General features: G+C 45.9%; 1 protein-coding gene across 1 annotated transcript in view; it reads right to left on the reverse strand.

Moving 5' to 3' along the window:
- Positions 1-27,097, reverse strand: part of LOC309560465 (cytochrome P450 2C23-like) — a 171,413-nt gene that overhangs the window by 50,353 nt on the left and 93,963 nt on the right. The window contains exon 9 of the mRNA XM_082264098.1: positions 24,735-24,931. Within this exon, the coding sequence (XP_082120224.1) occupies positions 24,735-24,931 (197 nt within the window). The remainder of the gene's footprint in view (positions 1-24,734; positions 24,932-27,097) is intronic.

A 27,097-nucleotide genomic window follows, 5' to 3' on the forward strand; every position in this document is an offset into this window, starting at 1 on the left:
TACTTCCCTATAGGATACAGTAAGAGGACAGACGATGGAAGCACAACATACAGCTGGGATCACAAAAAGAGATGAGCTTGGGTTCAGTCTGAACCCAGAGGGAAGCTCTCAGTTCTGGGCCAATCAGCTGGGGCGGGAGAGCGCTGCATGTAGACAAAGGGGCAAGGATGCTCATGACTTAATTGACCTAATGAGGCCATATTAGGTCAATAACTTTGACGAAGACTGTAGCAATTCAAGGTGGATAAAAAAGGAGACCTGGGTCACCAGATAGGGAAGTATAAAATACCTTTATTCGCAAGAAATTGCTTTTAAATTAGTTTTTTTTTCATTTTTTTTTTGTTCTTTTGTTTTTTTTTACAGTGACAGTGTCACGTATAAAAAATTAAGAGAAGACATCCATGGATACTGTCACTTTAATCAGTACAGCTGCTCATGCTGGGTTGGGTGGCCTAGCCTATCACATTCACATGGATATCTTAAAAAAAAACATTGAAAAGAATGTAGTTTCCTTTTTAAGGAGCATTCTCATCTAAGTGTTCTTTGATCTTGAACTCGTTATGAGTTTCAAACTGTGAGGGCAAACACAATGCTTCACAATGGAAAAATATGTCAGAAAAACAAACCTAATTCAGCGAGCTTCCCTCAATTGTATTTCACTAGTCCCTCTGTCTATGTCAATAGACACCACATCATGTCTCTCAGAAGGTTATACAGTCAGTAGGACAAAAAGATGACCCCCAAACAGTAATTCATTCTAAGTAAATGGGTTCAGATATGATGGACTTGGTCTATGTTTTACTATGTATATACTGTATATATATATATATATATATATATATATATATATATATATATATATATATATATACATATAAAATATTTTTTTATTATTTCTATATATTATTTTATTATTATTTAGACTGATTACTGCTTATATTTTTTTTGTTTTAAACACAAAAATTACAGCCCAGCCCAACTCAGGAAAACTTAAATATGATTCCTTGCAATGGAGTTGCGCCCACATTGGGAGGATTACCATTGGGTCCGAGACCGAGTATGCGGTAAAATAACGTACAAATTTAAGAATGAAAAAACTGTAATTCACTGTAAAATCTCGCATGCGTTATCTTTCTGAAGTATGCCTTAAATGCTGAATGAAACCATGCGGTAAGTTATTGCAAACATCTGATATGATGCGTTTGCAAAAAAGTGTACAGCAGCCAGCAATTTAGTCATTGGCTGGTATGGTATAGTTTCTCTCTGTTGAGGGCTCAAGATACCCTATGAGTTGGGTATAGAGCTCCATGATGATAAGTGGCCTGGATAACCTGAACTTCTGCAGGGTATCAGCATCTGTGAATTGAGCCAGCAGTGTGCACTCCTTAACCACTTAAGTCCCAGAAGATTTTACTCCCTTCCTGACCAGACCCCTTTTTTCAACTTGGCACTTCGTGATTTTTACTGACAATTGCACGGTCATGCAATGCTGTACCCAAACGAAATTTATGTACTTTTTTCCCACAAACAGAGCTTTCTTTTGGTGGTATTTGATCACTTCTGGGCTTTTTATTTTTTACGATGTTAATAAAAAAAGAGCGAAAATTTTGAGAAAAAATGACATTTTCAACTTTGTCTTTTAAAAAATATCCAATATTCTCAATTTATGTCATATATTTTGGCCCAAATGTATTGAGCTACATGTCTTTGACAAAAAAAATTTAAATGAGCGTATTTTTATTGGTGTTTTAGCATCTACAAACTATGGTGTAAATACTGAAATGTACGCAGCTTTAATTTCTGACTGCCTATCTCATTTCATGAAGTGCTAAAATGGCAGGGCAGTACAACCCCCCCCCCCCAAACTACCACTTTTTGGAAAGTAGACATCCTAAGGAATGTCCTAAGAGGCATGTTGAGCTCATTGAATATTTCTTATCACAGGTGTTTGAAAAATGACTAAAAAAAAACAATTTTTTTTTTTACACAAAGTTGTAATTGAAATGATATATTGCTCACACATGCCATGGAGTGTCTACTTTGCAAAATGGGGTCATTTGGGGGGGGGGGGGGGGGAGGGGTTGTGCTATCTTGAAATTTCAGGGCCTCTGAAACTGTGACAGGTAGTGCAGAGGTAAATTAACCGCTTGCCGCCCGCCCGCCGTCATATGACGGCGGAGCGGAGCGACCATTATCCTGGGCCGCCGTCATATGACGGCGGCACTTTAAGCAGGGCAGGCGCGCGATCGCGTGCGCGCCGCCCTGCACTGCCGGTGTCGGGGTGTCCCCGGGACACCCCCCGTCACCGGCAGGGGGGAAACAGCCAATGGGCGTGGCTGTTTCCCACGTGATCGGCTGTGTTCCAATGACACAGCCGATCACAATGAAGGCGCCCACTAGATGACCGCGCATGCGCGATCGGGAGCGCGCAGCGCGGTCATGTCGGTGGCACTGTGTTCCGTAGGAACACAGCTGTCACCGGCGGTAGTAAACAGTCACTGACAGTGACTGTTTACTATGTGATCGGCTGTGAATCCATTCACAGCCGATCAGAAAATGTAAACAAAGAGCAGTAACTCAGTGTTACTAGCTCTTCTCCCCTCATACAGTTTCCAGTATGAGGGGAGAAGAGCTAGAAATAGTGAGTTACTGCTCTGTACACATGTAAAAAGTAAAAATCACACTAATAAAGGTCCCCACACAGTCCTCAGCCCCCCCCAATGTCACCTGTCACCCAACAGTCACCTCATCAGTGCCCAGAAATTGACACCCATAACGTTCACATGTGAGCGCAGCGATCGCAGGCAGAATCACAGCGATTCTGCCCGCGATCCGGAAATCATTGCAAATCGCGGGACGCCTGTGCGTTGCCCTTGATTTGCAATAGCACCCCAAACGCTGTGCAATGTTGCCGCCATTTCCGCCTGCCGAATCGCGGTAACATCGCGCAAACATCGCATGACGCCCAAAAAAGGTACAAGAGTTTCTTTGGAGCGTCATGCGTTGTTTGCGCAATGTTACCGCGATTCGGCAGGCGGAAATCGCAGCAACATCGCACAGCATTTGGGGTGCTATTGCAAATCACGGGCAACGCACAGGCGTCCCGCAATTTGCAATGATTTCTGGATCACGGGCAGAATCGCAGTGATTCTGACCGTGATCGCTACGCTCACATGTGAACATAGCCTAAAGTTCACCGGTCACCAGAGACTGCCATCAGCAATGCACCATCGCCCGTCACCTGTCACCCATCAGTGACCATCGCCCGTCACCTGTCACCCCATCAATCACCGTCACCTGTCACCCCATCAGTCATCGTCACCTGTCACCCCATCAGTCATCGTCACTTGACACCCCATCAGTGATCGTCACTTGTCACCCCATCAATCATCGTCACATGTCACCCCGTCAGTGACTGTCATCTGTCACCCCATCAATCATCGTCATCTGTCACCCCATCAATCATCGTCACCTGTCACCCCATCAATCATCGTCACCTGTCACCCCATCAATCATCGTCACCTGTCACCTCATCAATCATCATCACCTGTCACCTCATCAATCATCGTCACCTGTCACCCCATCAGTCATCGTCACCTGTCACCCCATCAGTCATCGTCACCTGTCACCCCGTCAGTCATCGTCACCTGTTTGCCATATGCATGCAATCACTTACTGACCGCCTAACGACTATATACGTCGGCCATTAAAAGCTAAATACTGGAGTTATGGCAGCAGATAGCCCCCATAACCCCGGTATTTTTTGAAACGGCGGGCGGTCGGCTTTCAGATAAGGGTGGTCCCAGTGGCGGATTCGCCGCGGAATTACCCTTACGGTGCAGGGGAAAAGGTGCCCCCCCCCCCTCCTGCCGCGTCCCAGACGTTTTCCCAGCTTACCGGACCCGCCGGCAGCGGAGAAAACTATCCGGTCCCGGATCCTCAGAGACAGGAAGTCGAGTGAGGGCAAGATGGCCCTCACTCAACTCTATGGTCTTGGAGGACCGGAGCTACGTCAAAAGACGTTGCCTAGCAACCGGTTTAAAGGGCCGCTTTTTTTTTTGCTTTTTTTTTTTCCCTCTTTCAACAATTTTTTTTTTTTTTTTTCTTTTTTAGTGTAGTTGTGAGGTGTGAGGTCTTTTTGACCCCAGATCTCACAATAAAGAGGACCTGTCATGCCTATTTCTATTACAAGGGATGTTTACATTCCTTGTAATAGGAATAAAAATGATCAAAACATTTTTTTTTTTAAACTGTGTAAAAATAAAAAAATAATAAATAAAATAAATAGGAAAAAAAAAAATAAAAAAAAATTAAAGCGCCCTGTCCCCGTTAGCTCGCGCGCAGAAGCAAACGCATACGCAAGTCCCGCCCACATATGTAAACGGTGTTCAAACCATACATGTGAGGTATCGCCACGATCGTTAGAGCGAGTGCAATAATTTAAGCCCTAGACCTCCTCTGTAACTCTAAGCTAGTAACCTGCAGAAATTTTTAAAATGTTGCCTATGGGGATTTTTAAGTACCAATGTTTGGCGCCATTCTGTGAGCATGCGCAATTTTGAAGCATGACATGTTTGGTATCTAATTACTCGGCGTAACATTATCTTTCATATTATGGAAAAAAATTGGGCTAAATTTACTGTTTTCTTATTTTTTAGTTCAAAAAAGTGAATTTTTTTCAAAAAAATCGCATTTGGAAGACTGCTGCGCAAATATGGTGTGATAAAAAATATTGCAACGATCTCCATTTTATTCTCTAGGGTCTCTGCTAAAAAAAAATATATAATGTTTGGGGGTTCAAAGTAGTTTTCTAGCAAAAAAAATTATTTTAGCTTGTAAACACCAAGTGTCAAAAATAGGCCCAGTCTTAAAGTGGATAAATGGACAACTTTGTGTAAAGCGCTACTTGGATGTGAGGCCTATGTATGTGGCCAGGCTGTGAAAAAGTGTTACACATGTGGTATCGCCATACTCAGGAGGAATAGCAGAATGTATTTTGGGGTGCAAGTTTTGCTATGTACATGCGATGTGTTAGAAATATTGCATAAATGGACAGCTTTGTGTAAAAAAAATGTGTTTTCATTTTCTTTCCACATTTTCCAAAAACTTGTGGAAAAAAAATGACATATTCAAAAGACTCATTATGCCTCAAAAATTATACGTTGGGCTGTTTGCTTTCCAAAATGGGGTCATTTTATGGGGGTTTCCATTGTCCTGGTGCTCCAGGGCCTTCAAAAGTGCGATAGGTTGTCAGGAAATGATATGTGTAATTTGTGCTCCTAGAATGCCGGACGCTTCTCGGATGTTAGGCCTCTGTATGTGCCCAGGCTGTGAAAAAGTCTCACACATGTGGTATCGCCATACTCAGGCAGAGTAGTAGAATGTGTTTTGGGGTGTAGTTGCAAGTATACATGTGCTGTGTGAGAGAAATAACCTGTTAATACGGCAATTTGTAAAAAAAAAAAAAAATAAAAAAAAAAAAATCTTCATTTTGCAAAGCATTGTGGGAAAAAATTACAACTTCAAAAAACTCATCATGCCCCTTATTAAATACCTTGGAATGTCTACTTTCCAAAAAGGGGTCATTTGGGGGGTATTTGTACTTTCCTGACCTTTTAGTGTCTCAAGAAATGAGATAGGCCTTCAGTACATCAGGTGTGATCAAGTGTGATCAATTTTCAATGAATAGCACCATAACTTGTGGACTCTATAACTTTCACAAAGACCAAATAATATACACTTACTTGGGTTATTTTTACCAAAGATAAGTAGCAGTATAAATTTTGGCCAAAATTTGTGAAGAAAAATGACTAATTTGCAAAATTTTATGACAGAAACAAAGAAAAATGCATTTTTTCACGATATTTTCAGTCTTTTTTTATTTATAGCACAAAAAATAAAAAACCCAGTATTGATCAAATACCATCAAAAGAAAGCTCTATTTGTGTGAAAAAAAGGACACAATTTTTGTATGGGTACAGTGTTGCATGACTGAGTAATTCTCAGTCAAAGTGTGAGAGCGCTGAAAGCTGAAAATCGGTCTGGGCAGGAAGGGGGTGAAAGTGCACTGTAGGCAAGTGGTTAAGCAATTTACACCATTAGAAAACCTGAAGACGGGGATTGGTTTCGGGGTCCTGTACACAGCTAGGCTCCCAAAAAGTCTCACACATGTGGTATCCCTGTACTCAGGAGAAGCAGAAGAATGTATTTTGGGGTGTCATTTCACATATACCCATGGCATGTGTGAACGATATATCATTTAGTGACAACTTTGTGTAAAAAAACAACAACAAAAAAAAGAAATAATAATTTTCCCAAAACTTGTGGCAAAATATAAAATATTCCATGGACTCCCCATGCCTCTCAGCAAATAGCTTAGAGTGTCTACTTTGCAAAATTGGGTCATTTGGGGGGGGTTTGTGCTATCTTGAAATTTCAGGGCCTCTGAAACTGTGACAGGTAGTAAAGAGGTAAAATAAGCAATTTACGCCATTAGAAAAACTGAAGATGGGGATTGGTTTTCGGGGTCCCGTACACAGCTAGGCTCCCAAAAAGTCTCACACATGTGGTATCCCTGTACTCAGGAGAAGCAACAGAATGTATTTTGGGTGTCATTTCACATATTCCCATGGCATGCGTGAGCAATATATCATTTAGTGACAACTTTCTGTAAAAACAACAACAAAAAAAAAAAGCAAATTGTCATCTTCCCGAAACTTAGGGCAAAATATAAAATACTCCATGGATTCAACATGCCTCTCAGCAAATAGCTTTGGGTGTCTACTTTTCTTAAAGGAGTCATTTGGGGGGTGTTTGAACTGTCCCGGCATTTTATGCTCAATCTTAGCCACACATCACCCACTCTTCTAACCACTTGAAAACCAAGCCTTTTCTGTGAATTTTTGTTTGCATGAAAAAATATATTTTTTTTACTAGAAAATTACTTTGAACCCCCAAACATTATATATTTCTTTAAAGCAGAGGCCCTATAGAACAAAATGGTGGATGTTGCAAATTTTTTTGTCACACGGTATTTGCGCACAGATTTTCCAAACGCAATTTCTGCGAAACCAAATATATATTTTTTTAATTTATTGCACAAATACACTATATAATTCCAAATTGTTTGGTAAAATTTAAAAGACGATCTTATGCCAAGTAAATAGATACCAAACATGACATGCTTTAAAAATTGCGCACGCCGGTGCAGCGGCAACAAACTACGTACATTTTTAAAAGCCTTTAAAAGTCTTTACAGGTTACAACTTTAGACTTACAGAGGAGGTCTACTGCAAGAATTACTGCACTCGACCTGGCGTTCGCGGCGATACCTCACATGCATGCTGCAATTGCGGTTTACATATGACACTAGACCAACGCTTGCGTGCGCCTTTGCGCGCAAGCACGGGGGGACGGGGGGCTTGATTTTTTTTTTTTTTTGTTATTTTGACACCTTTCCTTTCATTTTTTTTTTAAATCATTTTTATTGTTATCACAATGAATTTAAATATCCCCTATGATAACAATCTGTAGTGACAGGTACTCTTTTTTAAAAAAATTGGGGTCTTTTAGACTCTAGATCTCTCTTCTGACCTTAACGCATCTGACCACACCAAAATTGGTGTGATAAAATACTTTCCCAATGGCGCTGTTTATTTCTGACGAAACAGAAGTCATGAAATGCTCGTAGCTTCCGGTATCTTAGGCCATAGAGATGATTGGAGCCATTCTCATCTCCAATCAGCTCTATGGTTAGATAACTGAACCACCGGCTGCACTCTCGGGTTAACCGGTGGGGCAGGAGAGCCAGAGAAAAACCATGGAAGGCGGCGGTGGGGGGGGGGGAGTCCCCTCCCACTGCATGTAAAAGCAGTCTAGCGGCCAATTATCTGCTAGGATTGCTTTTACATGTAAGCCGACCGCTGGCTGTAAAAAACGATACCAAGGTGATGCCTAAATCTGCAGGCATCATCCTGGTATAACCACTCAAAGTCCAGCAACGTACCAGTACATTGCTGGTCCTTGTTTGGCATATAGTGTAGGTTTTTTTTTTCCTGCAGCCTGTGGGCTGAATGAAAAAAAGAGAACCTAACAGAAATCCCCACAGGAATATTGTGTAGTATTACACACCATTAACCACCCAAACAACCACCCACTGAATTTAATGGTGGGTATACATGACAATATTCCACGTATACCTAAAGGAATTTAACTGCAGTGCTGAAATCAGCCTACAACAGCTGCTGCCATCAGAGGTATCCATATATGCTGTGCGCAAATGCTGTTTGTGTCAGAATATATAAAATCAATGTGGCAGCCGACGGGTACCTGCAAGAGAAACAGGTTAACAAAAGAATGAAAAACAAACAAAGTACAGTAAAAGTACAGTAGGAAGAGTAGAAGAACATAAAAAATGACTGATACGACAACTGTTTTTGGATTTTTTTATTTTTTTTTGGAACACTTTTTTTTCTGTGAACTGCGATTTTCCAGCTTGGGTCTCTCAAAATGTCGATAGCCATCAAACATCTTTCGAGATTCTGTGTTTGTGTGCCCTACACTAAGTCGCGCTGTACCCTACACTAATACTCTACTAGTGTATGGTAGCGCTCGAAACATTCCCCGATGCAGAGACCAGGTTGGTCAGGACATCTGGGACAATAATAGCGGGTGTCACGCCTAAATCCGCGCCTGCTACAGACACAACATCTTCTTTGGGGGTGAGTTTGGGTCGGGGTACGCGGGAGGACATGTGGAAAATGTCTCTCATGCAGCTGGCTCACTGCATCTGGAAGGGGAAGTTGGGCAGGCATGCCTCCTGGGTACAGGTAGGCAAGGATGATCGCTTCCTGGAATTCTCAGAAGGATCCAGTTCATCCTGACGTCCTGTATAGGACAAAGGCGTTCAGCATAGCCAATTGGAATAAATAAACAGACACTTTTTTGTACCAGCGTTTGGTTTACGGGCAACTAAATTCGGTGCCAAAAGTGGGTCGTTAAGGTCCACCCCTCCCATATTAAGGTTATATTCGTGGACACAGAGGGGTTTCTCCATAACGCTAGTTGCTGTAGTAATTTGGATCGTCGTGTCTGCGTGAAGGGAGGACAGAACGAAAACATCCCCGTGTATCCCTCCACTTCACTGCAAGCAATTTGTCCGTTTTCAAGCAGGCTCTCTCCCCCCGACTAAGACGGGAATTTACAAGCCGTTGGGGGAAGCCCCGGCAATTAGGTCGCACGGTGCCACATGTGCCAATTTGTAATTCAAGAAGATGACTAAATAGTGGCACGCTTGTGTAGAAGTTGTCCACGTACAAATGGTACCCCTTTCCGGATAAGGGTGACACCAAGTCCCAAACTATCTTGCCGCTGCTCCCTATGTAGTCTGGGCAGTTGGGGGGCTCCACAGTGGTATCTTTTCCCTCATAGACACGGAAACTAACTGTATAGCCTGTGGCCCTGTCACAGAGCTTGTACAGCTTGACCCCGCACTTGGCACGCTTGCTGGGGAGGTACTGTTTCATAGCAAGGCGGCCAGTAAACTTAATCAGGGACTCGTCAACACAGACAACTTGTTCGGGCGTAAACAAGGCTGCAAACCTCTGATTGAAGTGGTCTATGAGGGGCTGAATTTTGTGGAGCCGATCATATGCAGGGTCTCCCCAAGGACGACCGATTTCATTGTTGCTGAATTGCATAAATCGCAGAATTTGCTCGTATCTCGCCCTGGACGTGGAGGCAGAGTACATGCGCATATGGTGAAGTGGGCTAGTGGACCAATATAGCCGCAATTCACTGTGTTTGGTTATGCCCATGTTGAGGGAAAGGCCCAGAAAGATTTTAAAATCGGGAACCGTTATAGGTTTCCAGCCGAATGGTCTGGCAAGAGGCGAATTTGGGTTGGCGGCGATAAATTGTTGTGCATATAAATTTGATTGATCCACAATAGATCTGAAAAGATCTTCGGTGAAGAACAGCTCAAAAAAGTTCAGGGGCATAAAACCAGCTGTCTCCATGTGGATTCCAGGTTGGGCAGTGAATGGGGGAAGTTCTGGTGCTGTAGAATCAGTGGGTTGCCAATTGGGATATGCCAACGCATCAGGGAGGGCTCTATGGTCTCTACGGGCCTGTCTTCGAATACGCGGTGGCTGCGGGCCACTACTCGTGCTAGCCACCGCACAAGCTTCAACTGCACTTATGGGACTCGCCACGTCACCAAGTGTTACTGCAGTGCTGGTTGTACTAGGTCCAGGGTGTACTAGGCCGCTGGCGCTTGCCAGGCCGCCAGAAGGATGAGCGGCACTAATACCGACACTCTGCTCCATACGAGCACCCTGCGATTCCTGCATCTCAACAACTCCAGAATGGGGTCGGGTACACCTGGGTCTAACAGGGACCCATCCATCATCGGAGCTATCTGTAAGGGAGTCGCTGCTGTCATCAGGTTCGTATACTCACCCTGATTCCCATCGCTCTCATCTGACATGGTCAGTATACTATAAGCCTCTGCACTACTGTACCAACGTTTGGACATTTTGGTAACTAAATTTACCGGTACAGTAGTGTGACTCGCAGGTAATAAAAGCACCTGGTTGTCAAGGACTATTTCAAGCGCTACCAAAAGAAACTGCTAATGCTAGCAAAGATCAGGCCTTGTGTTTCTTTGTAAGTGACAGTAATCTATTGATAACTACACTTGCCTGGGTGGGGTGGGGTGGGCTGGGCGGAGGGGTTAAACGCAGGTGCTGGCAGGAATCAGTGCTGATCATGCAAACATTTTTGGGAACCCTAAACTATGGGGACGCTAGTATAGTTCTGATCAGATCAGATATTGATCTTTTCAAACACCATACTAATAATGGAAGTGTATGTGCGTGTGGTAATCAAGGGGTTATTTCTAACTATGCACCGGGGATCTGCGCTATTTTAGACTGACACTAACACTAGCTAATGTCACCTGTGTCCCTAATAATAGTGATCAGAAAAACAACGGAACACAATAACAGTGACACTGTGACAGGGCAATGAAGGGGTTAACTGGGGGTGATCAGAGGGTTAAATCTTTATTGGGGGGTGGTGGGGACCCTAAACCTCCTTTGGAAAAGAAACGAACTTGCTAGCGCTAACTCAAGTCACAATCACACTAATACAAAATACAGTAAAACTATATTACGTGTGTATTAGTGTGCAATGTGACAGGGGGGAAGGGGTTAACTGGATGTGATCAGGGGGGGGGATCAGGGGGTTAAATCTTTATTGGGAGGGGGTGGCGGGTATCCTAAGGATAAAAGGAATGACCGCAAGCGCTAAACCTGGTCACAAGTCACACTTATACGGCTATATAGAAAATGCTATATACTGTATACAGTGTGCATTGTGACAGGGGGTGTATGGGTGATCAAGGGGAGATCAGGGGGTTAAATCTTTATTGGGGGGGGGGTGGCGGGGACCCTAAACCTCCTTGGGACAGAAACGAAGTCGCTAGCGCTAACTCAAGTCACAATTGCACTAATACAAAATACAGAAAAACAGTATATTACGTTTGTATTAGTGTGCAATGTGACAGGGGGGAATGGGTTAACTGGGGGTGATCAGGGGGGATCAGGGGGTTAAATCTTTATTGGGGGGGTGGTGGGTATTTTAAATGAAAAAGGGAGGGCCTCAAACGCTACACCTGGTCACAAATCACACTTATACGGGTATATAGGAAAATGCTATATACTGTATACAGTGTGTGTTGTGACAGGGGGTGTAGGGGTGATCAGGGGGGTTAAATCTTTATTGGGGGGGGTGGCGGGGACCCTAAACCTACTTGGGACAGAAACTAAGTCGCTAGCGCTAACTCAAGTCACAATCGCACTAATACAAAATACAGAAAAACAGTATATTACGTTTGTATTAGTGTGCAATGTGACAGGGGGGAAGGGGTTAACTGGGGATGATCAGGGGGGTCAGGGGGTTAAATCTTTATTGGGGGGGTGGCGGGTATTTTAAGTGTAAAAGGGGGGGGGGCGCAAGCGCTACACCTGGTCACAAATCACACTTATACGGGTATATAGGAAAATGCTATATACTGTATACAGTGTGTGTTGTTACAGGGGGTGTAGGGGTTAACTGGGGGGGGGGCGATCGGCGGTGAAATGTGCCTATCTAAGTGTGTGTGTGTGTGCTTGGTGCAGTACTCACAGTTAGATGTGCTCTCTCCTCTCGATGAATCCAAAAAGGATCATGGGAGGGGAGAGCATGTCTTTTCTCAGCCTGTGTTTACATTACACAGGCTCAGAATATAATCTGATTGGGCAGGACCGATCAACAGGTCGAGGCCAAAAATCATTGGCATGGACCTGATGACTGATCGGTTCTGATCCCAATCAAGCCATCGGCGGAGGCGGGGGGGGGGGGGGGGGCGGTAGCGCGCACCAGACCGGCGGGAATGAGCGACGTAGTCCTACGTCACTTTGCCTGCACGGGGCTGACCGCCGCAGTAAATAGCCGCACTGCGGTCGGCAAGTGGCTGAATAAGAACGTGTGTTTTTTTTTTTTAAATACAATAGAGTGTTTCAATTTGATATATATTTTTATTATTAAACACGAGGATATTATTTGGTGCACAACCAGATGTGTGTACATATGCCCTTAAATAGGAAGAAGTGTGTGTGTTTTTTTTCTATTCACAGAGGGAATGTTAGGTGATATAGGTATTTGGTATATGTGTATATATACCCTTAAACAAGGGGTGGAGGGAGGAGAGAGAAAAAGGGGAAAGGAAAAGAGGGGTAAAATATAAACTGCAGACACCAAAAAATATTTTTTAAAGTTTTGTGTAAACCAATATCTTTCCATATTGTTATACTGTAATGTCTTTTTATTTTCAATGTATATTTGTTATGTAATAAAAATATTTAAAAGGAAACTATTCACACCAACAATCTTGGAAGAAGGTTGCCTGATCTTATGTAACCCCGGTGCAAAAATCATATAATTATAAAATTGAATTTCACAATAAAAATATGGGAGGAATACACTTAAAATAAAAAAGAATAAAAAAAAATATCTTTTTTTCATAAAGAAAAAAACAGAATATTTGTAAAATCTTACCTGTAAAATTCCTTTCTCTGAGTCCTCCGACAGTCGCCGCCTCCTCTAAGTCATCACTGTTGGGTATTAACTTCCGCTCCGCAGGAGTAGCTAGGCATATAGACTTAGTCAAAAACAAAAGTCATTAGCATATACACACCCATGGGGGCTGTCCCATCTGGTCAATACCCCCCTGCAGTGACCACTCCCAACTCAGTTTGGTAGCATAGCAGTAGGTAATAAGAACCCCAAAAGAGGGGCGGGGGCGACGACTGTCGGAGGACTCAGAGAAAGGAATTTTACAGGTAAGATTTTACATAAATTCCGTTTTCTCTTACGTCCTTCGACAGTCGCCGCCTCCTCTAAGTCATCACTGTTGGGATGTCCCAAAGCAGTATAGACGTGAGGGGTGGGAGACGCAACCGTAGAAAAGGCAACGCAGTACCCACATCAGAGAAAGGAATCTTACATGCACCGTAAGAGAACCTACTTGGCAACAGAAAAAAACAATGCTCAACAGGAGCAACAGCCCAGGAAAGCAAATACCAACAGCCAGGGACCCAGAAAAAACTCAAGGGTCCTTTATGGCACTGCCGCACTGAGAACCTTGCGGCCAAAGGAGGCATCAGCTGATGCCAGAACATCTACTTTGTAGAATTTTGAAAATGTGTGCACCGACGACCAAGTCGCAGCCTTGCACACCTGGGCCACCGAGGCCCGATGCCAATAGGCCCAAGACGCACTCACAGATCTAGTAGAGTGCGCCTTAACAGGGAAGGGTGGAACCCGTTCCTTCAAGGCGTAAGCCTGTTCAATGGTCTGTCTGATCCATTTGGCAATAGTCGCTGCGGATGCAGCCATGCCCTTCCGATGTCCCTCAGGAAGGACAAAGAGTGAATCCGTCTTCTGAAAGGATTCCGTAGACGACAGGTAAACCCTGATCGCCCTGACAACATTCAAGGAATGCAGAGCAACCTCCTTAGGATGCTTAGGCTTCATACAAAGCAAAGGCAGGACAATGTCCTCATTAATGTGAAACTCAGAGACCACCTTAGGAAGAAAGGAGGGATGCGGACGTAAGACCACCTTATCCCGGTGAATCACCAAGTACGGAGAACGGCAAGATAAAGCTGCCAGTTCCGACACCCTGCGAGCCGAAGTGATCGCCACCAAAATGGCAACCTTCTTAGACAGCAGAGGTAACGATATCTCCCGGATGTTTTCAAAGGGAGCACGTTGTAACACGGACAGAACCAAATTCAAGTCCCACGGAGGCAAGGGCTCCTTCCTGGGAGGAGCCAAATGTTGCACGCCTTGAATGAAGGTGCGAACCAGAGAATGAGACGCCACAGGGCGCTGGAAAAGAATAGCCAGTGCAGACACCTGGCCCTTGATCGTGGCCAGCGCCAGGTGCTGGTCCACACCAGACTGGAGGAAGGCCAACACTCTCTACACCGAGTACGAGCGAGGGGAGAACCCCCTGGACTCACACCAGGCGAAATAAGCCTTCCAGGTACGGTAATAGATTTTACCAAAGGAGGTCTTCCTAGCCTTGACAAGGGTAGGGATGACCTCAGAGGAGAAACCAGCCAGGCCGTTAAAGCCAGCGACTGAAAAGCAGGATGGAAGATCGGACCCTGAGACCGGAGATCTTCCCGCATGGGCAGCCGCCACGGAGGCGCCACTGCCAGGTGAACAACGTCAGCGTACCAGGACCGGCGTGGCCAGTCCGGAGCCACCAGAATCACCAGGTGCGGTTCCGAGGCTAACCTGCGGAGGAACCTGGATAGCAACTGGATCGGGGGAAAAGCATACATCAGCTGATACTGATGCCAAGGGGCCACTAACGCATCCGAGGCGTCCGCCAGCAGATCGTGCGTTCTTGCCACGAACCTTTCCACCTTTTGGTTTAACCGAGATGCGAACAGATCCACGTCCGGGGATCCCCACCTCGCACACAGCATTTGGAAGATCTCCGGGTGCAGGGACCATTCCCCCTGGTCCAGGGTCTGGCGGCTCAGATAGTCGGCCTGACAATTTTCCACACCCGGAATGTGAACTGCTGAGATCGCCGGGGCATGAGTCTCGGCCCAAGACAGAAATGTCGGCCACCTCCCGGGCCGCCAGAGCACTCTTGGTGCCCCCTTGGTGGTTGATGTAAGCCACTGCGGTAGCATTGTCCGTCTGTACCCGGACAGGACGGCCCCGAAGACGGTTTGACCACTGGAAGATACAGTTTTATCGCTCGCAATTCCAGCACATTTATCGGGAGGGAGGACTCCTCCTCCGACCAAGTGCCCTGGGCAGACCGGTTGCCCAGGACTCCACCCCAGCCCGACAGGCTGGCATCCGTGGTAATCACCGTCCACACCAATGGACGGAAGGACTTGCCTTCCGCCACCGTCGGGGACTGGAGCCACCACAGAAGAGCCAATCTGGTCTGACGACTCAAGGAGACACTCAGATCCAGGGACTGAGGCCGTCTGTCCCACCGGGCCAGGATCTCCGTCTGGAGAGCCCGTGTGTGAAACTGAGCAAAGGGTATCGTCTCGAAGGCCGAAACCATCAACCCCAGGCCCTGCATACAGGTCCTGAGTGACAAAGACAGGTTGTCCTTGAGGGACCTGATCTGGTCCTGCAAGGTCCGGAGCTTGTCCTCTGGCAAGAACACCTTTTCCTGAGCAGAGTCCAGAATCATTCCCAGATAGGGAAGACGAAGCGATGGAGACAACGCCGATTTCTGAACGTTGATGGTCCATCCGAACTCCTGGAGTGTCTGTACTGTAGTGGACAGATAGCGCACTAGGTCCTGGCTGGCACACGATCTCAGAAGTAGATCATCCAGGTAACCCAAGACCGCAATGCCCTGAGCCCTCAGCAGGCCCAGAACCAGCGCCAGCACTTTGGTAAAAGCAGTTGGTGCCGAAGCGAGACCGAAAGGTAACGCCACAAACTGGTAGGGGTCCTCTGCGATAGCAAACCAAAGGTACCGCTGATGACCCTCGAAAATGGGGATGTGCAGGTACGCATCCTTGAGATCTATCGAGGCCAGGAATTCCCCTGGGTCCAGGGAGGCCACCACCGAACGGAGAGACTCCATACGGAATTTCCGAACACGCACAAAGCGGTTCAGCGCTTTCAGGTCCAGAATAGGATGCACTTTGCCCTCCTTTCTGGGCACAGTGAACAGATTGGAATAAAACCCCCAAAACCTGTCCCGATGAGGCACCAGGACAATAACCCCCTGAGCAAGAAGGTCCTGAACCGCTCGGTGCAGGTCCTGCAGACACCCCGGAGGCAAATGAAGATTTGAGGGAAAGAATCTGTCCGCCGGCCGGGAAAGGAAATTGGTCTTGTACCCTGATCGAATGATTTCCTGAACCCAAAGGCACGAAAGGACCCCTGATTGGATCTAGGCGCAGAACCTCGCTTGCCTCTAAAGGACTTGTTCTCCGGGTTCTGGGGCAGCATGGTGCTCTTGCCCCCCCCGTGACGCCTTTTACCAAGGTATCCAACGCCTCACCAAAAAGGCGAGAGCCAGCATAGGGAAATAGGGAAAATCAGCAACTGTTTTCCATGAGGACTGGTCAGCCGACCAGCTCTTCAGCCATATCAGTCGCCGGTTAAGTACCGAGACACTAGACAGGCGTGCTACTAAGGGGGCCTCATTTAAGGCCGCATCACACAAATACATGATGCCCTGGTGGATTTGATCCACCATTTCCAGTCGGGCAGGCGGAACATCATCAGACACGAGGTTGCTCTTAAGCACCTTGGTCCAATCAGCCACCGCCTGCGCCACCAAAACGGACGCGAAAACAGGTTTGAGCAACGAGCCCGCCACCATATAGGAATGGCGGGCCAGAGACTCCAACCGCCGGTCCGTGGGATCCTGGAAAACCGGGGAATCCTCCGTAGGAATCAAGTTAGCCTTGTTTAACACAGCCACAGTGTGATCCACCTGCGGGGGCACACACCACCGTGATTCCGTAGCCGGTGCAAAGGTATAAAGCAATTTGAACCGACTAGGCACCAGGAATGGACGTTTTAAAGTGCGCCACGTCTCATTAACAGTGTAATGAAACTCAGCCGGGCAGGGAAACATCTGCGCCGACTTGCGGGTCCTGTGCGTCCCAAATGAGGACACAACGCCCGGAGGACTGGGCTCATCCTCCAAATGCAGTGTTTCCTTCACAGAAACAATGAATTCATCCATGGTCGCCCGATCTTCAGGTGACCCCGGGGAGGAGGTATCAACCCCCTCCACCTCTGCCTCCCCCTCAGACCCCAGCGGGTCCAAGGATGAGCGGGACCCTGAAAAGGGCACGCTCGCAGCAGCAGCAGCCATATCACCATCCGAATCAGAGGACAGAGACAATCTGGGCCTCTTTTTAGCAGCACGTTCAGCCATCAGCATTTCCATGTTTGACACCAAGGTCGCCACTACAGCGGCCAAATCAGGTCTCAGAGGGGCCACAGGAGAACTGGGGACCCCCACATGAGCTGGGGGGAATTTGCTGTCCTGAGAATCCATTGCCCAATGTGACAAAAAACAACAGTGCAAGGCGCTTGTACTGTCCCTTTAAGAGCGCTGCAGAGTGCGCAGCCCACCGCTACAGCTACAGTGACAAAGATCCCCAAACAGGAGAAGAAAAAACTGAGCCAGAAGTGACAATACAGAAAGATATTGAGAGCGATAACCTGCAGAGCTCCACAGAGTGTTGCCACCGCTGTCCTGCATCAGAGGAAAAGGAAGTGCTGCTAAAGTAGGCTGAACATAGAGGCTGCATGACCCAGGGAAAATGGCTGCCCCATAGGAATTGCATGGAAGGCTCCGCAAAAATGGCCGCCGAACATGCAGCCGGAACGATCGCTCTGCGACCGCAAAATGGCGGCGGATGGCGCCAAAACCAGCATGTAGTTTGCCCATAAAGAAGCCAAACATGCCTGCCCATATTTAAAATGGCGGACCGCGCGGATTGGCCCGCTGCAGTCGCACACACTCAGTCTGCACCCCCACAAACACCGATGTGATAACAGGGAAGGGGGCCCCCACAAACACACAGCACCGCAGTGCATGTACAAGTGATCCCCGCAGGGACCGCATCAGGGACAGCAACACAGACTGCCACCCCAGACAGAGGCCCCACACAGAAGTACTTACCTGTACCGGATGGCGTGGGGAGCCTCTCAGAACGGAAAGCCGCTGTCCTCATCTGACAGGGAATGTAGTTAGCCAGGGACATTGCACTGCAGAATCGCAGATGCGTCCAGTGAGGTAGCCACCTCATGGCTGCATCCCTTGTGCGAACAGGGATGGGTCGTTCATAACGCCAGGGCGAACCATAGCTGAATGCTCGAAGGCGGGCTGGGGGTCCATTTGACCCTCTGCCCTGAAGAACTAGGGCGGTCAGTCCGAATCCCAGCACCGCATGATCCATCTTTTTCCGAAGAGTCGACTAAAACTAAAGCTGACAAAATAAACATTTAGTAAAGTAAGAAAAAAACTGACTTTTTCAAAGAAAATCAAATAAAAGATTTAGATAGGCTGAGACTGTAGCCCCAGCACAGGGAAGCCTAACTACTCCTGATGCTAGGCAGATTAAAACTGAGTTGGGAGTGGTCACTGCAGGGGGGTATTGACCAGATGGGACAGCCCCCATGGGTGTGTATATGCTAATGACTTTTGTTTTTGACTAAGTCTATATGCCTAGCTACTCCTGCGCAGCGGAAGTCAATACCCAACAGTGATGACTTAGAGGAGGCGGCGACTGTCGGAGGACGTAAGAGAAAAATGGGCCCTTTTAAGGCTATTGGAAGGAAGCAAAGAATGACGGCGCTCCGGTCCTCCAAGGACATAGAGTAGAGAGGGGACCAGCCTGCCCTCACTCAACTTCCTGCCGAGGACGCCATCGGACCAGATCGTTTAAGCGGGGAAAACGACCGCAGGATCACTTTTATGGGCGACAGGAGAGGTGACTCCCCCCTCCTGCCACCCATAAAAGTGATCCTGCGGTGAATTCCTCACTGGGACCACTTTTATGAGTAAGAAGTCCGCCCGCCCAGTAAAAAAATACCAGGGTTATGGTAGCTATCTGCTGCCATAACCCCGGTATTTAACGTCAAAATAGCGACGTAAAACTGTAACGGGCGGTCCTGAAGTGGCTATTATTTGATAGAAGAATTTATATTTCTGTGAGTTAGTTAAATGTATTGTTGTGTGGAAGTCTGTGTGTTTGTGGTATGAGGAGTAAAATGATCCCTCTGGGATTGATTGTATGTGACTTTTGTGGAGAGGGATTGATGGGTCTATGGTGACTGATTGACTTTAGCGTCAAAGTTCAAAATGTTATTGCCAGTGAGTGTGTGTGGAAGGCACAATTCATTAATCATTAATATATTTTTATGAATATGTACCTCAGCTAGACAGTGTCATGAATGGACTGAGGGAGTTTGAAGTTGTTTGTTTTAGGACATTTACGACACAATGTTCACCCATTGTGTATATCTAGCATACTTCTCTTTGGAGGAAAATATCTGAAACTGAAAAGAGGGTTTCTTTATTCTATAATTATGAATCCCTTTTCTTGCTGAAATACTGCATTAGGCAGATGGTTCAATTTGACATAAATAATACTGCAGTTTATAGTCATAGGCTTATTAGAGCAGTGTTTCTCAACCTTTTTTCAGTCAAGGCACCCTTTAAAAATCATGGACAGTCTCAAGGTGCCCCGTTCTAAAATGTAAAAACTATTCAAATAATCTTACATAATGCAGCAACATCCACAAGTCCAAGAAGGACACCCAACGTTAGGGGTGATTTATTTTTCCAAAGCAAATATACTTTTTCTAAACTAGTACTGACTAGTATTCCAATGTTTCTCTTCTCCCTCAGTTTTACTCTATCATTCAGCTAATGTGAGGGGAAGGGGAGGGTCAAGCAAAGATGCTATGCAGGCGACTGACATCCTGCTTATCAACTTATTATGCCAATGGTCGTTAGGACGCTGGCAGTTAGAAGGTTGTAATTGTGCACAATGAAAACCTTTTTTTGAAAACAATTTTTGAGCAATTTTTAGCCATTTTGCCAAGGCACCCCTGAAGAAACTTCAAGGCACCCTGGTTGAAAAAGGCTGTATTAGACATTTGATGGTGCAGCTGAACGTAATGATCACTTCAATACAATTTTCCTATATATCTCATTGTTGTAGCTGCTCTCTCACCATCTGTTGTGGAATCACAAGTCCCAGCATTACTTGAATCTGTAAATAAATGCAATGCTGCTAATGTAAAGCATGGCATGCTTAAAAAGATTTTTACATTTGCAAGTTTTGTATGTTCGGCAAGATAATGTATTTCTTTCAGTATGTGTGTAGCAGAATGAGAGATTAAATTATTTCCACCATTTTGTAGAAGGTATAGTCCATGCAGACCAATTTGATGCAGTGTGCGGCGTATGGTCTGAGCACTGACAGGCTGATCCCCATCCCTTCAACCTCTGCAGCAATGCTGGCATCACTCATACGTCTATTTCCCAAAGACAACCTCTGGATATGACACTGAGCACGTGCACTCAACTTCTTTGGTCGACCATGGCGAGGTCTGTTCTGAGTGGAAAATGTCCTGTTAAACTGCCAGGGGAGGGCTGGCAGCCTGAGGCCTGGGTGGCAAGTCCAGTCAAGTGGCCCACTGAACCACCAAATCAGCTCACTATCCATGCCCACCTGGTTTTATAATAGATATTGGTGTTATGATGCAAGATAAATATGATACATTGGGGTAACATAATTTAATGTTAATGGTAAACAAGGAGGTTTAACAAAAATAATGCATCATTGCAGGCTCACCAGTGCCCATCAGTGCAACTTCATCAGTGCCCATCAATGTAGCCTCACCGGTGCCCATCAATGCAGCCTCACCAGTGTCCACCAATGCAGCCTGATAAGTGCCCATCAATGCAGCCTCACTAGTGCTCATCAGCTCAGCCTGATCAGTGCCCATCAATGCAGCCTTACCAGTGTCCATCAATGCATCCTGATCAGTGCCCATCAATGCATCCTCACCAGTGCCCATCAATGCATCCTCACCAGTGCCCATCAGCTCAGCCTCATCAGTGCCCATCAATGCAGCCTCACCAGTGTCCACCAATGCAGCCTGATCATTGTCCATCAATGCAGTATCACCAGTGTCCATCAGTGCAGCCTGATCAGTGCCCATCAATGCAGCCTGATCAGTGCCTATCAGCTTAGCCTCACCAGTGCCCATCAGCTTAGCCTCACCAGTGCCCATCAATGCAGCCTCACCATTGCCCATCAGCTCAGCCTCATCAGTGTAGCCTCATCAGAGCCTATCAATGCAATATCACCAGTGCCCATCACTGCAGCCTCATTAGTGCTCATTAATGCAGCCTGATCAGTGCCCATCAATGCAACCTCACCAGTGCCCATTAGCTCAGCCTCATCAGTGCAGCCTTTCAGTGCCCCAATCAGTGCCCTTCAGTGCTGCCTATTAGTGCCCATCAGTGTCGCATATCAGTGCAGCTTCATCATTGCTCCTGATCAGTGGCCACCAGTGCCGCCACATCCTCTGCCCTGCTGACCCCATCCTCTGCCCCCCCTTTTTTAGGGTCTGATGAGGAAGCCGCAGCCATTCACTAGTCTGTGAACAGCTGTAGCTTCCTCATCAGACCCCGAGACAAGAACAGTATACTGCGGCTGGGGTGTGACAAATGTAGATGGTGGGGGTGCCCGATTTTAGTCTTGCCTAGGGCAGCACAAAAATAAAATACACCACTGGCCACTGATGCATTAGCAACCAGTGGCAGTTATTATGTAAACCCTTTGTGCTGCATTAGTGGCACCAGTGTCAGTGTTTATAAACCTTTTCATGCTGCACCATACAGGGGTTAATTAACACTGACACTGGTGCCACTGCAACTAATGCAGCACAAAGGGGTTAATTAACTGCCACTGGTCACTAATGCATCAGTGGCCAGTAGCAGTACATTAACCCCTCCATGCTGCATATTACAAGCAGCATTGTAAATTACCCAGCCAGTTCACTGTGTCTTAGGTAAAGTGTACAGTATCAGCCTCTTCAAACTCACTTGTGCTGTTGCACAGGGCTTCACTGGCTCCTCGCAGATCTTAGCAGCAACACTCTCCTCTGCTCTTTCTTCCCGCCTCCCGGCTTCTAAATGACATCACGCCGGCTCCTGTCAGGCAGAGTGTCAGGCGGAGATCGCCCCGCCTAACAAGGAAGTGAATGTGTTCGGCTGGGTGCAGGAGCACACACAGTATACTCGTACCGCCCCGCTGCAGCTCTGCAAGTACAACACAGTGTAGCAGCGGCCGGCGGGTGTGATGCCTGTCTGCAGTGCGGAGCAAGCGGCCCTTTTTGGGAGTCATCAGAGCGGCCAGGAGGGCAATTGCCTCCCGGCCCCCCAGCCCAGTCCGCCCCTGTAAACCGCTGTATGGTCTTGGCCACCATGCTGCAGCTCAGTTTCAGGGTCTTGCCAATCTTCTTATAGCCTAGGCCATCTTAATGTAGAGCAACAATTCTTTTTTTTCAGATCCTCAGAAGTGCCATGTTGAACTTCCATGTGACCAGTATGAGAGAGTGAGAGCGATAACACCAAATTTAGCACACCTGATCCCCATTCACACCTGAGACCTTGTAACACTAACGAGTCACATGACAGCGGGGAGGGAAAATGGCTAATTGGACCCAATTTGGACATTTTTACTTAGGGGTGTACTCACTTTTGTTGCCAGCGATTTAGAAATGAATGGCTGTGTGTTGAGTTTTTTGAGGGGACAGCAAATTTGCACTGTTATACAAGCTGTACACTCACTACTTTACATTGTAGCAAAGTGTAATTTCTCCAGTGTTGTCTCATGAAAAGATATAATAAAATATTTACAAAAATGTGAGGGGTGTACTCTCTTTTGTGAGATACTGTAAGTGCAATTGGAATGCATACAAGAGACTGTTGCCGAAAAAAGACATTAGAACTATTTCAGTAATGGACAATCCTAAATAATTTTATGTGATAATCTGTATGTAGGACATTATCTTTTGTTTTGATTGTTATATATGTCATAAGTACTATTATTGTGAGTGTAACTTTAGACAGAAAATTAAGTCCTGCTGGTTCACTTCAGGCTGACCCCTTTTGCAGGTATACAGTACCTATGTAACACAGTAAAAAAAAGTGCCTATACCTTTTAAAATCCATTAATACACTGCCTCACCCTGCCCTGCATGTGCTCAATTTCTCTCTCTTTTTGGCACTGATGCAAATCTAGAGGCCTTCTGACAGCCTAAAAATTTACTGCTGTTCAGGGGCTCTGGGCTTTAGTGATATGGCAGCCTTCAGCAGGGAGGCAATTTACAGCACACACTAATTTTGGTAGTATAATTATTAACCGCTCGTTCCCTAACATGTCCGCGCGTGTGACTGGCGGACCCGATCCAAAAGGGGCGTACGGGCGCCACCCCCCTAATTCCTAAGCGCCAGCCCCTAATCTCCATGTGGGGCGCCGGATGCATGTATTTCTATGAGCTTGTTCTTTTTTTTTTTTTTTTTTTAGAAGTACATGAGCCTGACGTAAAAAGTTGGGCTCGGGGCGCAGAGCACTGAGCCCCGAGCCCACCTACTAGTGACATTAGCAAATGTTGATTCGCTGTTGTCTTCCTGCTTCTCCTCCTGGCCAATCGGGACAGGAAGCAGGTCCTAAAACTGGATTGGCCGGGAGGAGAAGCGACCGGATTGGGCAGGGAGAAGAAGCTGGGGAAGCCGCCCACGACCTGGATGCGGTAAGTGCGGGGCTGGCCGGCACTGCCTACTACTTCTACCTGTGTCGGCCGCTGCCATCTGCATCTGAGGGACCTTTACCTATACCTCCCAGCGGGCACTGCATATATACTGTGGGATGGCTGGCGGACGAGCGGGTGGGCAAGCGGCCGGGGAGGTCGCCCCCCCTAAAAAATGGAGCATCAGCCGCCACTGGTAGTGACTGACAGAAAAGACCCATGCTGACTGTTATAGTAATACTGAGCTATAGTATGTACAGGGATGGACAAAAAAGTGAAATGGTTTTGGGCTTAGTAGACTTTGTGGGAAGACAATACAATTAAAAGTAATGAAATATCTGGACTGACTATATTGATGGTATGACATGACCAGGGTAATAGTGACTGGTAGGCGGAGTCAAGGTTAAGAAATAATATGGATTTTACATTTATTATATGGGGAGTAGTATAAATTGGGAGCTTGTAAATAACATGTAAAATAATAATCTATATGAAATGCTAATAAAACGCACCTATATAAGACTATCTGAGTTGTAGGTTGGTATAACAATCATGAATAAGCAGCTAAAATGTTTTATCCAAGTTCATATTTTATTTTATTTTTGATTAAACAAGCAATAATATTCCAGTTGGTTTTTAACCATTATTATCACAGATAACAGATGACAGTGCTACCGCTGTAAACCAACCCCAAGATCAACATTTTATACCTTTCAGAAGGACTACATACACTATGCCGCTCTTGCCCTTCAATTTATGTTTTACTTAAAATTTTATAGCAATTTATATAACGATGTATACTGGGCGTTCCGAGTCCTAAAATACTGTATAGGGATTCTTTAAGCTCCTCCTTCTAATGTGCGAGGAATGAAGATGATCTTGTGAGCTGGTGGGATGTTTTCCATGCCACTTTCTGTAGGAGAGATGTCGAGATCTTTGGGGTCCACCACTGATTTCAGAGTGAACTTTTGCAGGATAATGGTGAAGAAAAGGAAAAGTTGCATACGCACCATACTCTCCGCAATGCAAGCTCTTTTTCCTACAATAATGAGATCACATAAGATAAGGTGTTACAGCTAAATACATAGATGAAATACATATAAGGGACCTTTTTTACCAGCCAAAAGATTTGTATTTCTGTGTAGCACTGCCCCCGTAAGGACCGCCAGAATCACACTTCTCGGGTCCCCCTGAGTTACCAGCATACAGTTCTTTTTCTTCTCTTTCCTTAGCTCATTTCAATAATCACTGCAGGGGTATTTTGTTGTTTTGTGTTTATTTAACCACTTCAATACAGGGCACTTTCCTCCCTTCCTGCCCAGGCCAATTTTCCCCTTTTAGCGCTGTTGCATTTTGAATGACAATTGCACGGTCATGCAACACTGTACCTACACCAAATTTATGTAATTTCCCCCCCACAAATAGAGCTTTCTTTTGGTGGTATTTGATCACCTCTGGGTTTTTTTCCTTTTTGCTAAACAAATAAAAAAAGACCGAAAAGTTTGAAAAAAAAGGGCAGCACTGATGGGGAGGGCAATGGGGGGCTCCCTGAGCCCTGATTGCCATCCCTGGTGGCCATAGTGGGCATCCCTGGGATCATAGGGGCATCCCTGGGGTCATAGGGGCATCCCTGGGGTCATGGGTGGGCATCCCTGGTGGCTCTAGTGGCATCCCCCCCGAGGGTCTGCACTGATAATCAATGATCTGATTACCAGTGCCGACCCCCCCCCCCCCCCTGTCAGGGGAGCCGCCGATCGGGCACTCCTTTACTCGTGCCTGTCAGGCACGAACTAAGGAAAGCCGATCAACGGCTGTTCCTGTTTACTATGTGACCAGCCGTGATTGGACATGGCTGATCCCATGGTAAAGAGCCTCCGTCAGAGGCTCTTTACCGAGATCGGAGATGCAGGGTGTCAGGCTGACACCTCGCATCACCGATCGCCGCTCTGCGTATTATCCTGACGTCCGGTCAGGATAATACAACCACATTCCCGCCGTCAATCTGTTATAGGGCGGGCGGGAAGTGGTTAAAATAGGGATAGGAGAAGAGAATAGAGGGATAATATAATAAATAACTATAAATAAGTTAAAGAGTATATATATATATATATATATATATATATATATATATATACACATATACATATGTTATATATATATATATATGCGTATACATATGTTATATATATATATGTATATACGTATATATATATATATATATATATATATGTGTGTGTGTGTGTGTGTGTATATATATATATGTGTGTGTGTGTGTGTGTGTGTATATATATATGTGTGTGTGTGTGTGTATGTATATATATATATATATATATAGTACAGTAAAACTGCAGGAAAGGGCACTGGGGGGCAAACTAATATCAGTCTATTTTATTTTGCAATGAAATCAGTGTGCTTGTGTGTATAACTTTTCAAATTTGCCGCCGGTTCCACCCCCCCTGCGAGCGTCACGTCGCAGGAGACGGAAGCCGGGGCTCTACAGCATCGGGCGGAAGATCCGGCCGCCGTATGCGGAAGGGACACATCGCTGGATCCCGGTGACAAGGTAAGTAACCTCTACAAGGATCCAGCGATGCTCCCTGGCAGCACCCCGAGTGTGGTTCGGGGTTTTCCGCTTATGGCAGTGAAATCCCACCCCGAGCCACACTCGTGAATACCGCCAGGGAGGTTAAACCCGCACTAAACTAAAAAAGAGGTGTAGTGATAAATATATGAATAAGTGAATATTGCCGCTGCTGCTCACCAAGTAAAAACTCAGAAAACATATATAACCAAATTAACACAGCGCTTGCATAAAAACATAATAAATCAACTGTGAATAAAAAGTTGGCAAATAAAGTGCAAATGTGCCCCAAAAAAAAATATATACGATAAATAGGTGTCCAGAAAGTTCAATCAACAGAACATATTCCACTACAGTGTCCAAATAAGTGATCAATCAATAAAGTGCAAGGTGCTCCAGTGCAGACATAAAACATTCGTGCTCCAGGTGACTGTGACCCCTCCAGGAACCCTACTCACCAGAACGAATGGACGCTAACTAGGGTCAAGAAAGCCTGTGTAAAAGTGGATGTTATTATACACCAAATCTTCTCCTTAACAATAGAAAGGCTAGATGGATATTCTTGATAAATGGTGGTCCTGAATGGCTCCAAAGGATAAATACCAAAAAAAGAGACCAGGAATA

The sequence above is a fragment of the Pelophylax lessonae genome (genome assembly GCF_965119305.1).
Source record: "Pelophylax lessonae genome assembly, chromosome: 7".
In the NCBI taxonomy this organism is placed as follows: domain Eukaryota; kingdom Metazoa; phylum Chordata; class Amphibia; order Anura; family Ranidae; genus Pelophylax; species Pelophylax lessonae.